The following is an 18,381-nucleotide window of genomic DNA, read 5'->3' on the forward strand; positions in this document are numbered from 1 at the left end:
TTAAATTTGAGAGTGTTGTTTGGTGATACTTTTCTGAAAACAATTTTAAAATGGGAACCAAATATCTGATAAAGAAAAATAAATAGGAAGTGGAAAAAGTATCTAAGAGTATAAAAGAGTGTTATCACGAGGGAAGGTGTAAAATAAAATCATTAATTTTCAAAGGTTGTGCTGTCATTAAATCCCAGGTTGATTATTTCTAGGAAGTAAACAGCAGTTCTTGTAAGTGCCTGTTGACTTTGTCACCATTCTGTCCGTCCCCAGATCCGTTCGTTGTTTGTAGCATCTTCGAGAAGAGCTCATATTTCCCATTATTTCTTACGGAACAACAGATTATATCTCCATTACAAAGGGCTCTGTTGTCATGTATCCGAACACTTCATAATGTAAGTCTATGAATTTTGACTTTAAAAAGTATCCCCATTATTTTATGAACGTTTTTCACAAATATAACGGAGTGAGAGCATATGAGAGCGATTATGTATTTTTTCTCTCCAAAATTGCTGACCGAATTTCACTTAAATTGTGTTTTTTGGTGTTTGTTTTACAGACTAATTAATTAAGAAACCGACTTGACATGCATCTAATTTCGAGGGTTGATTTTTTTTCAAGAATGTTTCTTTATATCACAACAGTGTTAGTACGAAAGTTGTGCATCCGAACAATGTGTAAAGTGTACGATAAGGCATACACTGATGACAGTTCAATAGGACTGAAATGTATGTGCAATATATTATAGCAAGGAAATGTTATGGTAAATTTCTGATACAATAATAATTGATTTTTGCTTATTGAACAAGCGGTACGAACATGTTGCAGTTTAAAGTATCACAGGAAAACACTTTCTAAATTCCAAGAATTCATGTCCCTTCCAGGAAGACACCTTCGAAACATATTACAGGGCAAAAGGTTTTGTGAACATGCGGGTTACGAAAAGATTTCCTGCTCTGCTTCTGACGTCAGGTGGGTTTATGTATCAGTTTGAATCGGATTTATCTTCTGCCTGTCACAGTTGCTTCAGGTAGCATGGAACACAGCAGCTCCAATTCTTACAGTTTTCTGTGCCTATTTATAGCTAGTTTTTTTATTGATAGCTAATGATAATAGCAAAATCTGTTAGTGTTTCAGACGTGGTGTATCTGTAGAACACCACAAACATTGTCCCTTGTGAAGCTGGTTGTCTTCTGGGTAGTTGCGCCGTGTAGTCTGACTTCATCATCAGGGCGATCGCCATGATGATGGAGGCAGCAAGGACCTCTGAAACGTCGGTAAGTTTCCACCAGACTATACTGCGCAAGAAACCAGAAAACAGCCATCTTCAGACTTATCGCCGTGAGAACCTCAAATCCTACATTGTCCCTTGTTATCACGGTGTGGCACTTCAAGGAGGATAAGACGTCGTGATATGGATTCTAGCTCGAATGCATTGAATAAGCAGTAGGAAAGAGCCGAATAGGGGAAGTCCACCGTATTTGGGGTTAGGCATGGGCCTAATAACCTCGAATGTTCTAAATCTTAACGCAGTGTCTTCAGGTCTTATTCGGTAGTCCTACACTTGAAACAACACATCGATCACTCGATGTTCTCAAAAGGTGGGCTAAAGTGTAAAAGTGTAAGATTAAGCTATTTCAGGGGAGAAATTAAATGAAATGCCCTCTGAATAAAGTGCGAACTGGGCGGCTGGTGTTCTAATCCTGGCTCCGGCATACACCCAGCCAGCTGTCAAATATTTACAAGGACCGCTTTTTCGTATCGTTTCTGCAGAGGGATAGCTTTGCTTTATTTTGTATCAGTGACTAGATTTCAGCAGCTTATATTAATTACGCCTCTGCATAAAATAACTCGTGAAAGCCTTCGGTTTTCCCACTTAACGACTGTTAAATTGGTTTTCTTCTGTGACGCTTGGAAACGAAGCCAATTAATAATTCTTTTGATCATTTAGTAACTACTCGACAGAAGGCATCCAGAACAAACGCACGCGTGACCATACAAAGCGAGACAGAGCTTGCCGATATCACTCTGTTAATCATGTTTCTCATTTTCGCTGTCACACACTTTTTTCCGGTCCCTGATGATAAAAAATTATCACGTTGATCCACCTGTGCCCATCTATATGCATTTCTGTTTAATTCATAATCATTATTTTTAGCGTTGCGTCTGATTTGTTTGTTTAACAACGCTTTCTCGTTTACAAAGGATGATTTTAAATGATGAATTTAAAAGTGGGTGGAAGGAAACAAATCATAGTATTTTATTATCCCAGCATTCATATGGAGGCACTGAGGAAAACCATAATGGACTCGGTGAGGATGACCAACATGCAGGCTGTTATTGAACTTGGAACCTCCCGAATACGAAGCAAAAATACTAACCACCCATTTTAACAGTAAGAGTCATTGGTCTGGTGCTCTGATATTAACAACTCTATTTTATTTGATGATTAAATAAGTATATTCTTATAGGACTATACTCAAGTAAGAATGTATGGGCGTATTGCTATAACTTGTAGTATATGTTGTTTAAATCTACAGGAACTGAGGAAAATCCCTAAAATTCTCGGTTATTATACCTTGTGTCTTGCCCGGCCCATATTTGAACCCGGAACATGTATCATAATGGTATCAGCATGGCAGGAAGTGTAAGGTCACAAGGACGACGTTGTGAGGGTAGTATTAGTTCCAGAGAGACAGACCGAAGGCTGAATACTGCATGGCGTCTGAACCGCAAAATTGCTACATTAACATGGGAATTGGTTTCACGTACCGTAATGCTGTGAAGATGTCACTAGGCGAAACGACCGTGTTCCGGCGAAGCATTTTCGTAATGCTTATGACGTTACAGACCATTCCAAAACCCAGAAATAGAGGCATAACGTTTAAAGCCGCTAGTGGTCTTAAAATTCGAATCAAGTAAGAATTTCAACCAAATTGAAAGTTATTCTGTAGGTAATCGCTATAAAACAAGAGGCAGTGATCATGACACAGTCTTTTTAAAGTACTAAATGGTGAGTGTCTAGCAAATCTGATCTATATTTGTTCATTTCATCCTAAAAATTTCCCAAGAGTTCGTGCTAATGTTCTGTTACGGAGCTACGCGATGAAAAAGGAGTTTCAAAGACAAATCGTTTAGAATAACCTACATTAGTCTAGCATACACTCATTACACATGTATGGAGTAGTTGTAGAAACTTAACGAATTTTTAGGGTGATAATATTAGAAATTAAAGAATAATGAAGTACCTGATTATTCAAAGTAAACTAATTTGGTATATTTTATGCTGAATATCTTTATTCCTTTTTTATACAAGCTGCAGATTTTTATTCCATTTTACATGCCACATTCTACGAAGGTCTTTTAATTTCACGCCTGAACTGTCTGAAGCACAAACCGAAATAGCTAGTGGAGTGACGCCCGAACAAATAATGTGCTGATGCTTCCCAGCTTTAAAGAGGGACGCATGCATCAAATTGTACGTTTAATCCGTCGTTCACACGGTGCATGACATTCTTTAATCAGTAATTCCCAGGCTGTAATGATGTTTTTAACTGGACGGACATAAGTACATCACAACCATGTTCGTATTCCATGCGAATATTTAATCATGAAAGAAGTTTCTCTTGATAACATTAGACAACTGTATTCAATCCAACACACAGGAGTGTTTGTGAGAGTATTTAGGACAGTAATAGTAGGCTTTATTTATTGTAACACTGAAACCATGAACATAAGCTCATAGTAAGTTTTGAGATGACAATTTAAGTCCTTGTGAAATTTATAAAAACAAATACCATCACTTTAATTCATTGCACACAATTAATGAACGTTTCAGATCATACACGAGCTCAGACAAGGAAACGCTTTGTGACAATAGAATTCTGTGGATATTGTGCCACGTTTTCTTGTTAAATATGTACGAGGCGCGTCCACAAAGTAAGTTTCCCACTCGTCCCACAGGTAGCAAACCTTATATTGCGCGAAGCGACTGTGCGTACGTGATAGAGCAATGACGTAGCATGGCGCATGCACTAACGGCACTTCCCGCGTTCTCACAGTAGCATCGTTGCAGCTGTTGAAGATGGAGGTTCTTATTCCAGCTCCCGCCGACTGTGAAGTGCGGTCAGTGATAACGCTAGGCCGCACACGGCTCGACGGACAGCAAGTCTCCTGCAGGAGTTCAGCTGGGAGGTGTTTAATCATTCACCCTACAGCCCGGACCTCGCTCCCAGTGATTTCCATCTTTTCCTACACCTCAAGAAATTCCTGTCCGGTCAGCGTTAGCGTTTTGAGAATGACAGAGAGGCGGAGATGGTTGTCACACAGTGGTTCCAATCCCAGGCGGCAGACTTCTACGACACAGGTATTCAAAAGTTGGTCCCACGATATGACAAATGTCTCAATTCCGGTGGCGAATATGTTGAAAAATAGCTGGACACTTGCTGTATCTGTTGCAATAAATATTTCCATGAAATTGTGTTTTGTTTCTGTAAACGGCCCCAGGGAAACTTACTTTGTGGACGAGCCTCGTATAAGTGAAACTTAAAACTAAGTATTTAATTATTGAAGTTCTGCTTTAAGCTACAGTTAGTTACGTACTTTCGACAATGAATGATTACTGCTGGACCAAGTCAGGAAATACTGTAAAGGATTTATTGATCCTAAACTATGTTTGGTAAGAATACAGTTGGAGGAAAAATGTAACTGTCAAAGTAAACTTAATTCCACCATCACGAAAGTGACAGGGTTGAGAACACAGCGAGTATTTCCATAAATTGATCAAGCAGTAATTCTGTTATAGGAGAAACATTACTATAAACATAACATTAAAGTTAATTTTTTTAATCGAGATGAATCTGCATTCAGGGCAAAGTTGTGTAGACACTCAAATTTGACAAAGTAACACGACTTGTGGTGTTTTAGGCTATGATGTCGTATAGTGTGGTCTTGTAGGTGGTTACCATCATTTCGAAGAAATACGTCTGTCACTATTAATTGTGTAGAAACAGGGAGAAAGCTGAAAATATGGGCGAAAGAGGAGAGTAGCAATTCTTAGAAGTACCCTTATCAGGGAGTTTTTATCCTCTTACGTATTTCTCGATTCTCATTGGCCAGTATCCTCATGCAAAAACCGATTCATGTACCGACTGGACTTTTGCCCCGACGATGGAAATAATACACTTCTCGGAACCGTTGGTAACCACTTACAAGAGAACACGGCTTCGTATCCCAGAAGTCCAGGATCCACATTTTTACCGCTCGAAAAGTACATCTTTATAACAGAGCTTCGCTGTAGATAATTTGAATTTCGCTACATACAAATTTGCCTTTTGTACTAGTTGGATTTCATAATTAGAAGTACCGGAATGCAGGTGAAGTTGAAAGTGTGTGTATAAAATTAATTATTTTTACGATGGCGGTAAGACATGTCTTACTTGTAAAAAAAACTCACAGTCAATTTCTTGGCAAATTTGACGACATGTTATACAATGTCCGCCCAACAAGAACGAAACAAGTATCACATTGAGAAAGACACGAGAGACAAAGACTTCGCTTATCTCTTCCCAGTGCGTACGCATTTCTCTTTTACCAACCACGTAACTGTGAACGTTTTTATACTAGCCTTTAATTATATAATGGAAATCCCGTTTAAATTTAACTGAGAATAATTTCTTTCATATGTACATACCTCACCTCCTTTCGTACCCCTATCTCCTTTAGAAGTACATCTAAAGCTGCCTAATTGTAGCGGCACTTGTAAAATAGAGTATTATGCTTCATAGCATCATCAATGAGAGCTCGTTCAGTCACGCGGGAGAGTCACAAACAGTATCTTAACTATATACAAGAAACGTATAAGATTTGAGCAAGGGAAATCACTTCCTTCAAAACTTCACGGCAGTATATCTAAGCGGTTTAAAGTAGGTATTACTTTCCGTGTACAGTAATATGTATCATTATTTAAAAAAACATAACAGTGTCCCTTGATAGTGACAATAGTTAAACAAGTATAACGTGATAAGTAACATATATGTATATTGTATAGTGTTTATTAATGTTTGCGGTTTCTAATACATATTATTTATTGTACTTTAACATTATTTCGATATCTTTGATGTTCATTGGTGGGGATTAGTTCCCTCTAATCGACCTGCCTGTGTAGGTACGTCCCCCCTGAAGTCGGAAGCAGATCCAGCTCCCGAAACAGTTTTATTTTTGTAGAATATAGGACAATGTATGGATTAAAAAACTTGCTGTACTAATTGCAATACGCTATCGTTAGAACCTTTATAATTGTTCTTTGAAGTCTTATATTACCTATATGTGATATACAAAACTACTGTAAGAATGGCCAACACGGACTTCGGTTATTAACGACAAAAGTTTTATAAATTCTAAGTATAAAGTAACTGGTATTCTAATTAATTGCAACTAACATAGGATTATTTACGTCTGTAAGGCTACGGGTAGCATGTTACTTAGATTGCCTAACTTAGTATTATGCATAAATATCAGAGACTGATATTCATGGATGCCAATAATGTTCCTGTTTATACTGCATTGCTTGGGATTAACAGGCTGTTTGTAACAATGCTTATTATTGCTTTCGTATTTGAAGGACGTGCCTTATAATCTATTCAAATTGCGTTCTCTTTGATAAACCTAATGTACAACCTAGTAATATCACGTACATTTAAAGAATTTAGGTGGTATGTATCGTATGTAGCAGTTACAATGTGCTATCTTTAATACAAGATACACAACGATTAACTGGCATTTAAACTACAGATAAAGTCAGAGAAGATAATAATATTTTCGAATCGCGACGACTTACCACAATATTATAATACAATTCCCGCTACTCATTTTTTTACATACGCAACAATTAAATCAGTAGAATATATTCAAAAGTTAATTTTTGTCGCAAAGCGCGGTAGATATCATCTGTCCTTGCGGAATCGTCAGCATCCGATAACTCATCTTCCTGTTATCAGGTATGGCAGCTTATCTGACATTCATTCCAGATATTTTTTTTAAAAGCGTGGCCAAACAGCTATTCTGATTTTGATGCTGAGTTTAGCATATGTGCAAGTTTTTGAAATACTGCCATTTTCATGTAATTCCAACATGTGTAATGCTTAAAATTTTCCTTCTTAAACAATGTAAGAGTTACCAAATACGATGGGAACCTAACCGGATGATACATACAGCTAATCAGACATTTGAATCCGTTTATCTAATATATCCATCAGATATATCACGATTACATCTTGTTACATTAAAAAGATTTTTTGCTAGGTGTAACAGATGTTCATATTGTTGACATAGGATTATAATATTCAGGTGCATAATATCAGAAATGTCATGTATGCATTGATCAGCGAGATTATATCGATCGAAAAGGGTAAGTGTCGGTAGATCAGTCTGTGCTGATATCACAATGCTACCAGACCCCTACTAAACGTTAATATTCTCTGTTTCAAAACTTGGTCAAATTCTTTGTATACGCCTGTTTAAGACACAAACCATTGACGAGTATCCATTTGTAGAAAATATCATGACAAATATGAAGAGAGGCCTGTCCTCACGTATAGGCAGCCGGTGCTAGCAAGCATAGCAGCGGACAAGGCCTACTTCATCGCAGTGCATACACTTCAGCGCCACGAATTCTGCTGTGAAGTCGTTGCGATGTACTGATTTCTTGGAGCCGTTGCAAATGGAGCAGGGCAGAAGGCGATGTCCTCCACAGACTTTGCAGGTAGAACACGCGTCAGGGCTCTGCACATACAGGTGTGAAAATCAGTACAAACACAGTCTCGAATACAAGGACAAGTCACAAGTGAAGATGTAATTCTGAATTTGTTGTTGATTGGTTCTAGGAGCAGATGTTTCTCGTTGCAGTGAAAAAATTATCAGATTCCGCAAATATTTTTTTGACAGATGCGTTAAACAGTATATATATATATTTTCTGTGCCAACTTGCCAGCTAACCGGCTAGTTAATTTGTCCATAAAATTTCGTTAATTTGAATATCTACTAATTATATGTTTGTCTCATCATCTTGTTATAGGACAAAATCTTTATAGGCCTATAAAGGTAGTTAAATAAATACTTGGAAAATCTGGCAGAGTTGAGATATTTGGGAACGACTATAACAAATGAAAATCGCATTTACGAACAAATTAATATCAGATTAAATTAGCTTGCTACCGGGTAGTTCAGAATCCTTTGTCTTCCCATCTGTTACCTAACAACGTAAAGAGATGAAATGAAAAATAAATAACAAATGTCGAGGGCGTTCGGGAGAATGTTAGACCCAAGACGGACGAAGTGACAGAGGGTGGAGAACATTGCATAGTGAGGAAATCAATAATTTGTACTTTCCCCGTATTATTAAGATAATTAAATCAAGGAGGGCGAGATGGGCGGGGCATATAGTGCGCATGTGGGGGATCAGAAATGCGTATATTTCTTTATCGGGAACTCAGAAGGGGAGAAACGACATGGAAGATGTTGGCCTAGATGAGAGGATAAATTAAGATTGACGTTAAAGTGTGTAGGAGGTGAAGATTGGGTTCACCTGACTCAGGATAGGTAACGTGGAGAGCACGGTAATTAATCTTCGGGTATATAGGAGGCCGAGATGGTCTTGACTAGACAAGCGACTATGAGATTCTTAAGGAGGAATGCTTAATGGAGTTAATTATTCAGTAAATTACTTGCAATTTGAATACCTTCGTTTACGTACCTACTGCCTGTAGTTGAGCTATATTAGCAAGCTAGTACGTCTTAACTACAGATCAAACGTAGATTAATCTTATACAATGAACGAAAGTGTGAAGTGCATTCATCTAGCTCAGGGTAGGGAGCAGCGGTGGGCTCTTGTGTACATGGTAATGGGATCTTCGGGTTCCATGCAGTATTGAGAGTCTGAAGGCCCTTTAACTTCTTAAGAACTCTGTTCAGTGAAGTTAGTGAAGAGGCGAATCATATAAGCCCCCTCCTGTGTGAAATTTGTACTGGAGAAAATACGTAGATAAACAAAGTAATGATTTCTTCCTACTTTATTCAGTCTTAGAGTCTAGAAAAGAAAATGGGTAATTCAGGTAGCCTCTGGTATTTCTGCTGTTAATCTTGTTGCATTGCTTGGGGTTGAGTGTTTTGTACCCTTGTTCCAGTCTCTGGTCCTTCGAAAATTATTCCAATAAAACCCCTGCATTAAGTTCACACCCACCATGTATATCGTACGTGATTCGAATACGCTTCCAAGACAAAGCAACATACGGTAATGAAAACGCAATTTACGTTGTTTCTCAGAGAACAGGATTGTTTTGTAATTTATTGGTTATCGCAACAGAAGAATAGACGGCTTAATATTCACTTTCGAGAATTATGGTCTGCGTTGTATTTACTTTTATCAGAGATTAAAAACGGAAACGTTGGTGATTTTTCTTATGTTCTACTCGAGAAAGGTAGAAAATAAAAATCCGTCAGAATTTTCAGAACGTTTAGTCGACTTCTGGGATTCCTAGGCATAGCTAATTTCCTACAGATTTTATAAAATATTAGGATGAGGGCCTACCTGCCCTGAACAAATCTAACTTTCTCATACTGAAGCAGCGTCGTTAAATAACTTAGATCTTAAACGAATCGATCAGTATTCACTCTAAATCGAAGCTGTAGAACTTAAGAATGAATTGCATACCGAAACTTGTTGCTGACATACTGAAAATTCTTATACATTTTAGTGGTTAAATCGCTTCATTGAACGTCGGGCAGCGGAGAGAATTTATGTAGGTGGCGGTGAGCATTTGATTTCCGTAATAGGGATTTTCTTTTAATAGCTGAATGGACATTGGCTGCTTAATGAAAACGCTACACTACGTGCCTGGTAATTCTGTTATATAGGAACAACTGCACCTCTATTTCATGTAAACCACTGTTCTTATACGAGAAAATATGGCATTAAACCTGTAGTTAAAGTGAAGTTATTTTACTTGCAGAATATAATGAATGGAAAGCGGGAGTCTTTATGACGTTTGACGTTATGTATCCATAAAACCCGTGATTCTAAGTGTAATAACCCTATATTCAGCAAGAGAATTAAAGCACTGAACTAAGGACCTACATGAAAGTTTATTACTCACTTTAAATGGCTTCAGTATCCTTCTTAGTTCGCCAGACTCGTTCAGTTTTTCAATTGTTTCTGCATTCTGAAAAAGAAAAAGAATTGCAAAATGTCATTGATTTGTCGAAGGAATGTGACAATATTTGATTTATCATAACTTGATAACAAATCATAGACTTGATAAGAAGGACTTCAGTCAATACATTTACTTTTGGAATTAGTTCTTTCTTGCTGAGCATAAAAAAATTATTAAATTGAGCACAATACTCCTTTTGACGTGTATTGATGTATGAGGTATTTCGGGAGCAAACCAACTCCCGAAAAATCACGCATGTCAAATATACCTCACAGAATGGATGATGCTTGGCAGAATATTGGCAGAATAATAATTTGTTGTTCTCTTACTGTGGATGTGAATTAAATCTGCGTGTTTAATATGTTATCTAGAGCAGGGGACAAAAAGTTTTAACTGACAAAGCTTCACATTTTTTTGATATAAGAAACGATAAGAACTGGCACATGACCTCAGGTAGGTAAAGCTTTCATTCTAACGGAGTACGAGATTCTTGGATGCCGAAACGTAACACTACACTTTTATTTGGTTTTCAGTTTGTTTTATGTTCATGTTGCTTACGAAGCAGTGAGCGTATAATGTTACTTAATGGTTACCTGGAAGTAAGTCTCTCTTAAATTTGCTAATTTTATGGAAATCAAAATTTCCAAACCCCCATTGCGCTAGAAGTGGAAATCGCTATCCATCTCCTGTCATCTGAATGTATAAATCACTAATTCAAGCTGTTGTCAACGTCTTTAAATAAATCAAAGTTTCAGTATATTTCGAAAATTCTTTCAACTTAGCCTGCGTAATTTCAGGACCCTATTTTAACAGACGCTGGTGTTTTTACCACATCATACTGTCGCACGTCCGCTGTATTGGCATTACTGATTATCATAGGTCTTAAAAATCTTCGGGTGATTTGCATACAGGAATTAATTAAAATCGGCCATCTGTTTTACCATGAAATGGTGGTATAATAAGCCTGCTTTTCCGGTAAGAGATGAAAAAACTGTCTAAAACAGAAGGATTTGATATTATATACGACGGTGAGTATGAAGTTGGCTATCTTCTGGGTTATCGTGATTAAGCTCCCTGATGATGAAGGCAGCAGATATCTCTGAACTTTGGTAGACTACTGCTAGACTACACAGCGCTACAGCGCAGAAGACAGCCACATTCATACACGAAAGCATTTTTAGTTTTAATCGTTGACGGCGCCTGGCTACATAAAATGTGGGGCTATGTTTTAGCATACTTTTATGCTTTGTTCAGTAGGAAGTTTGGAACTCTTAATGTATAGTTATGGCGATTACCTCATCATCTTTTTATGGATGAGGCATGAATTGCAATGCACGCCCACATAAGTTCAGATGTTACAACATGCGATGCTGAACTTTGTCGTGATTGTACGATTGATGAACCGAACGATGCTGTGAAAGAAAGGGGTTGCGGGGGGGAGGGAGGGGTCAGCACCTGTTGGTTTGCAAGGACAAATAGAGGGAAACCTGACAGGTATGCACTAGGAGATAATAACATACATTACGATAATGGCATGTATAGAATGTTCACAAAGTTATTTCATAATTTTTAAGTATTTAATTTATTTTCTCGAAGTTCGTTGTCCATAACTTGTACTCTCTGTAGATGGTCAAGGAGTATTAAATGCACTGTTCTTACTATGTAGTTCTTTGCAGTTGAATTTCTTATGTTGCCGTAACAGCGTCTCGCATGTTTTAGTGGGAATGTTGCATACCAAATCACTAAACTTCTTATACTAATAAAGGTTCTGTACTGAAGATGACAATTGCCATTCGTGCAGTCGTGACTGTTGATACAGCCTTCGAAAACACTGGCTTATCACCTGTAACTGTTCGCTGCAGAACGCCAGAGGGTCAGAGGAGGGGAGCATGAAATTGTACTTTCATAAATCCAAGACGTAGAAGGTCGTACTCTCACCACAAAGGAATTGCTAAAATAGCATTGTCACATCCACATCCTTTTAACACGATTGTGATTAACATGTCCGTAGTTCGGATTCTCGGGACTACGCATATTATGTTATTTTTATAAAACTCAGGTTTGCACGAAGTGAGGGTATGGAACAGTGGCAGGGTCCGTATGTCTGACTTCTCGCGCGTTGTAACTCTAATCATCGAACGCATTTTGATGAACGGTGGCTTGATGAATTACACTGGGCTCTCGCCATTTGCACATTTGTTCGTATCGATCATATATATTTATATGCTACTTTTCATTAAATTTGAATCGATGTTTATAGATTTTCTCATCAAACAGACGCCCCAGGCTGCTTAAAGAAACTTATGCAAGATGTTGACACACTTTGGTTCCGAGAAAAAAAATCATACTTTACAAGGAAACATGGGTGGCAACTTCAGCTTGTTTCTGTATGTGCTGATTTCATGATTTATCAACGAACTGGCGAATTTTAATGACGTCTGGCTTGGGCAAAATGCTGCAGTTGGCTGCAAGAGCGCTCTTAATTGCATTTTCCCTAAAATAACGTTACCGTCGCATTTGCTGTGCTTCTGAGTTGGAAGTATCTTCATGCCATTTGATATAGGATCCTGAAACGTTATGATGTATTTATCAAACTTCAGAAACGTATAAGTTACTTTATATAGTAATTTCTCTCTGTAGAATGTAAAACAAAATCTGCATTTTCCTCGTCTCGGATCACTGATAGGCATGTAAAATAACGTGTGAAGTTATTAGAACATTAACAGTTTTTTAACGTTGAATAACGTTTGTAAAATCACGGTACACTCGACGGAAACTGTAAGATGTAAGGTAACGCTGGTGTGCAACTTCTTCAAACGCCAATAACTCGAGACCTATGTAAGATAGAGAATATAAACCCATACGTAAATTAAAGAGTAAATAAAGGGTTTTTTCTACATGATGTTTACTTTATTCTATAATGCATATTTTACACATTGTTGAAATAATTACCCAAAATATGTAATAACTATACCCTCGTTCCTTAACTTCAACCGCTTGCCACGACTAAAGCGTAAGAGTTAGATCAGGACATATTGCCACTGAAATACGTAAATAAACACGAGCTTTTCAAATTTGCAAACAGATTTCAGCTAACTCTTACGGTTTAGGAGTTTTGGCCATTTATTTGGTAACAAAGAACGGTTCTAGAGTGAGTGTGTTGAGTACATGACGCAACACATAGATAAGCTGTCCGCGGATGACGTCACGTATAGATAAGATGTAAAGGTATACATTAATGTGTAAATAAAATTTTATTTCAGTACAAATATACTTCTACAGTTAAACGTTATTCGACGTTAACTAGAGAACCGTGGTTCCACTGCCAATTTTATTAAATACTTTCCATTTGTCACAATGCTAACAGTCCACAGCAGTGGCCATGAGCATAAGTGTGTCCCTAATTGTGTGAGTGGCCAAATGTAGCACACAGTTTTAAGAACAAATTAAGAGGACCTGGAGACAGGAGACGGTATACAGGGACCACTTTCTTAATCCTTGTGGCAAGAACAACGGTAGTCAGTGAACGTAACGAATTTAGAAGCTCGCAACTTTTTATCATAGCTGCTTCTACGGAGTAACATTGTTCTGTATATTTTAAAATTTCCATTAATGTACAGCAGGACTACAAGATAAGCAAGAGATTTTAGTGTATACTTCGTAAGAGAGAGGCAGAGAAAACTAGGCCGTTACCTACGCGGTCGGCTTCATACCAGGCGCCAGGTATTTGTGATGTGTGCCACAAGTATCACGACAAAATGTTTTACTAACGCATCAAGTTATTGATGCACTAGTTTCTCTTTCTAGACCGTCACGTCATAGTACAGTGATCTTTGGAATGAGAAATTATCGCGGTTGTGATTCCAGCAGTATAAATGGCAAACCAAACGAATTTCTATTTACCTTCTCATTAGGATGCATTGGGCCTATTTCTAAAGGATTAACACAAGAATAAAGATTTGCTCTAGAGGAATGCTTGCATTTCTCGTGGGTCGTGATGACAACTTGTTTCGGATATAAATCTGTTATTTCAAAGACCAAGTTTTACAATTTGGATACTAAAATAAGAATTAAAAGTTTAGTTTATGTACAGTTTTTGAAATTCAAAAGGAAAATTTTAAGGATTCCGAACTCAGGATTAGATGAATAAATCTGAGCAACTGCAACTGAAGGGCGAAGGGGAGATGATCTGAACAGAACAGAACATAAATCGCCTCAGCAGGAATAGACGAGGAGGTTGTGCTGTATGCATAGCGCTTCGCTATCTCTGTTCATAAACAATTAATTCCAAGTACAGCCAGCCAGACAGCAGGCCAGGGCTGTGTGTCCTGTGTTCTGTTAGTGCACCGATACTGGTCACGTTGGCATGCAACCTTAGTGCCCCACCCCCCACCCCCCGCGCCTTACATTTCTCGTCCTTCCATTCCAGGGACGCACGAGTCCCGCACAGCACAGATGGAGTTCTAATGAGCGGAATGATTCGCAAACTGATTTACCACAAGGGACGTTATGCAACCAACTCTTGCAGAACTGCCTCTGGGGGAATTATAATCTGTTTTCGCAAAATGCAATTCAAACTCATCATAACAATAGCCGTTACAACGGTTCTCCGAAATCTGATACCAGTTCCGAGTTCTGGTAGCATGAATCCTAATTTTAATAATTTAACTATCTCGCTGGTTGCATTACCCCAAGGTTTTATAGCAAAACCTGTAAATTGGACACAATCAGCAACAACTTCCATTCACGTCCTATCCGAACAGTTTATTTCATTAAGATCCATCTTAATGTTATCCTCATATTTTATTCTCATTAATCAAAGTTATCACGAGTTCTGTCCACCAAACGTAGGCTCCCACGTCCATCCTAGCTACATGCCCCGCCGACATTAACTTCCGTAATTTTAAAATAATATTAATGTTAGTTGCTGAGAGTAATTCTATTTTAATTTCTTGCTTCATATTTACTTTTTTGGTGGTAGCAAATAATGATGGCCTTGCTTGACAGTTTAAGGTTAGGTCGTCGTCTTACATTTTTGCCAAATTGATATCCAACAGAAACACACAAAATTGAGAAATGGTAAGTAACGAAAGGAATTTTTTGTTAAGTCTTGTTTCCTTTAGAGTATAAATATAAGTATCTCTTCCCTCATTTAATTATACTTTCAATAAACTTGTGTGCTTCCATAGGTGCTGTTATTATTACACATTGGGACCAGGAGATAGGATGGTACAGGGATTTCACAGTCACTCTGGAGAACAAAATTGACAGTTTTTGAACGAATCGCGATGTGTCTGCTGAAGAGTGTACTATTCTCCCACACTTGATTGGAGCAGCTGGTGTTGCTATCCACTGGTATAGTTCGAAAAACCCTGTAGAACACAGCTGGTTACTCGTTTCGTAACTTACATTGTGTCTGCCCGAAGTACAGGACTCCTGCTACTCACAGGAATGCACTGACTTCCTACTTCCGCTATCCGAAGTGTGCCTGTCATTAAGCTATCTTTCTTAAGACGTTACGTAACGCAAGTGTTCCAGTTCTGAGATTCTTTTACGGACACTCCTCATTGTTACTTAATACTTGAGAAACATTAATTAACGCAATGAACGTAGAGAAGACGCCGACTTTGCAATGTAAATGAAGTTAATAGAAGTGTCGTTACGCATGTCCATACATAAATATTTAAACATGTTAAACATAATATTCATTATTATAATAGAAGCGAGATTCTTGTCTCGTAGTCCGGGTATGCATTACGTTAAAGATATAACGCATTCTTGGCCCCTAGCTGGATTTCAAGTGAAAGTGTCTTTGACTATTGTAATTTTCCATTCTGAAAATTACACACTAGCCTCCGTGTCGACTTATCGCTAATATTTCGCAGGGTAAGAGAGGCCTGGCTTAACGAGCAATTCTGAATTATAGCTTGGCAATTGCACATTGCGTAAGTTACCCATTGTGTGTATGTAGTCTCTATGTCGCAATGCATAAGCCGATTCTGACGGAAAATAAACACGCTAAGAGTAATATTGCAATGCCAGACGTTTCTGCGCCAGTTCAGTCAGTAGTGTGACTAACTGTGAGCTGTAATGCTGATAGGAATTTAATTCGTAAATTGGTGGTTCAGTAAGAACCGTTGTTGCAGAAAACATATCTTCGAAACGTGTTACCTACCCCCTTGGTTCCGCAGAACATTGTTTATTATTGGTGTAGCAAGTAATTCATAAGGTCCAAGTTTTAACACTTCAGCGCATTACATCAATTATTTCTTCATATTTCCATCGTCGAAATGCACGGAACACGAAAATAAGGAAAAAAAGAGAAAAATAAGAAGACAAGTGTAAAATTTGGAGAGCGGGCCTCAATTGTAATATAAGAGTCAACCTATGTCGCAAGCTTTAAATAAACAAGGGAATATTGCTTCGGAACCTTCTAATAATAAGATCCAATTCCTCACCCCAGAAATAATGTCTCTCACTTCTACCCTAGTATTTCCCTCTTTTGCCTCTACTCTTCTGGTATCCTTTCTGAATCTCTCTCTCTCTCTCTCTCTCTCTCTCTCTCTTTGATTTCAAAAGGTTAATTTAGGGTAGGTTTTACCTTCTGACCTCTTGAACGTGAGATTGCCCCAGGGTGCCTGCAGACACGCAAGGCTTCTACATATACAAGTATGCACAAGCGAGATTTAAACCCGCGATCTCAATATTGAAAGGCTCCAAAACCATAAACGGTACAGGGGTAAGTAGGAAAGAAATCTTCGCCTGGAAATTTATTTCGTTCTCAAGTAAAATCTCTGGTACTTTTCGCCGAGCGTATATAAACAACTTACTGGCAAATCTTCTCGTGTTTATTCAAAGTTTCTAAAGTTATACGAAATGCCTTGAGCATTACTGAATTTGCCTTTAACAAAGAGTAAATAGGAGAACCTTACTTTGGAGTACACACATTTTCTTTTGTGATTTTGCTTGCCTCGTTAGTTCATTTCTGGCACGTTCGAAACGAAAAGTTTAAGACGTGAGCTTCTTATCTTCGTCGTATGTCTGTTTATAGGCAGAAAGGATTTTCGTTAGATGTAATATATTAGGGAGATTTATTAGAATGTGTTGACACATTCCAATTTTGATTAAAATCGGACACCAAAATTGGACACGTTACATTAAGACGTGTATGCTTTCTTCCCTGAATAGAGTATCTTAAACTCTTTACCCAGGGATAAAATGGCCGGAGCTTGGTGTTGAGCACTCACATTCATATACTATAGCCCAGAGTTTTGAGCCCTCCCTCAGCACTAGCAAAAATCGTTAATTATTTGGTGCTTAGAGACAGAAATAAAAATACCTTTGCCTTCTCACATCGACAATGGCGAATACTGTAGTATATAAGAGGAGATAGAAAGCGAATATTAAAATTGACTTCACAGAAGGAGGTTCTGAGCTTGTGAGCATTAACTGAATAGGTTTCAGTGGCTTGCTGTTGTAGGAATAATAATGGGGCTTTGGGTTCTATAATTCGTGAAATTTCTTGACCAAACAATGCTTAACTTCTGAGATACACGAACCTATATTTAATTTTTATAATAAAGAAATCACTTCTTTTATGTCAGAACACTTAGAGCTGATCGTTTACTTTAAAATTAATTGATGTTATAAGTTGAAAGATGCAGATAACTGTAGACGTTCTACGTTTCACCTTTGTGTTTCTGCATTAGAAGGCTCGAAAAGAATTCATTAAAAGCGCTTAAAATAACTTACACGTACAAATTAGTTGTCTAAATACCATGCACTTTACAGTAAGATAAAACAGGTTTTTACTTGCCTGAAATACTTCAAGGTTTACTTAACTGGATTCTACTCTGGTCAAGGTTTAATTACCATATGAAAGCAGGCGAAATATCTGTAGGAATATTTATTTCTGAGACATGACGTATAAAGCCTTGAAACGAACTGTGCCTAAATACTTGGCATATTTTGGCCGATATTGAAGTAAATATGTCAAATTACTGTATTGAAATTTGTAGTTTCGAAACATTGAAATAAATTATTCTCCAATGTTTTATATTAATGATTGTCAGGAGGTTTAATTGTATATATTTTTTGAGCGTGTAACAATAAACAGAGCACATTTTTTAAACTTAGTAGCCAATTACCGTCACTCAGAACGTCAGACTTCGTGTTAAACCTT

General features: G+C 37.8%; 2 protein-coding genes across 4 annotated transcripts in view; one reads left to right on the plus strand and one right to left on the minus strand.

Annotated features, from left to right (window-relative positions):
• Positions 1-18,381, plus strand: part of Gycalpha99B (guanylate cyclase 1 soluble subunit alpha 2) — a 332,598-nt gene that overhangs the window by 62,973 nt on the left and 251,244 nt on the right. The window lies entirely within an intron of this gene.
• Positions 3,576-18,381, minus strand: part of LOC110840163 (uncharacterized) — a 61,546-nt gene continuing 46,740 nt past the window's right edge. Inside the window, exons 3-4 of the mRNA XM_022085003.2 lie at positions 10,143-10,208; positions 3,576-7,773 (exon numbers count right to left, since the gene is read on the minus strand). Of these exons, the coding sequence (XP_021940695.1) occupies positions 7,600-7,773; positions 10,143-10,208 (240 nt within the window). The 3' untranslated portion in view covers positions 3,576-7,599. The remainder of the gene's footprint in view (positions 7,774-10,142; positions 10,209-18,381) is intronic.

The sequence above is a fragment of the Zootermopsis nevadensis genome, unplaced genomic scaffold, assembly GCF_977971745.1.
Source record: "Zootermopsis nevadensis isolate Lab colony 2312 unplaced genomic scaffold, Znev_1.0 Znev_ptg000022l, whole genome shotgun sequence".
Classification (NCBI taxonomy): Eukaryota; Metazoa; Arthropoda; class Insecta; order Blattodea; family Termopsidae; genus Zootermopsis; species Zootermopsis nevadensis.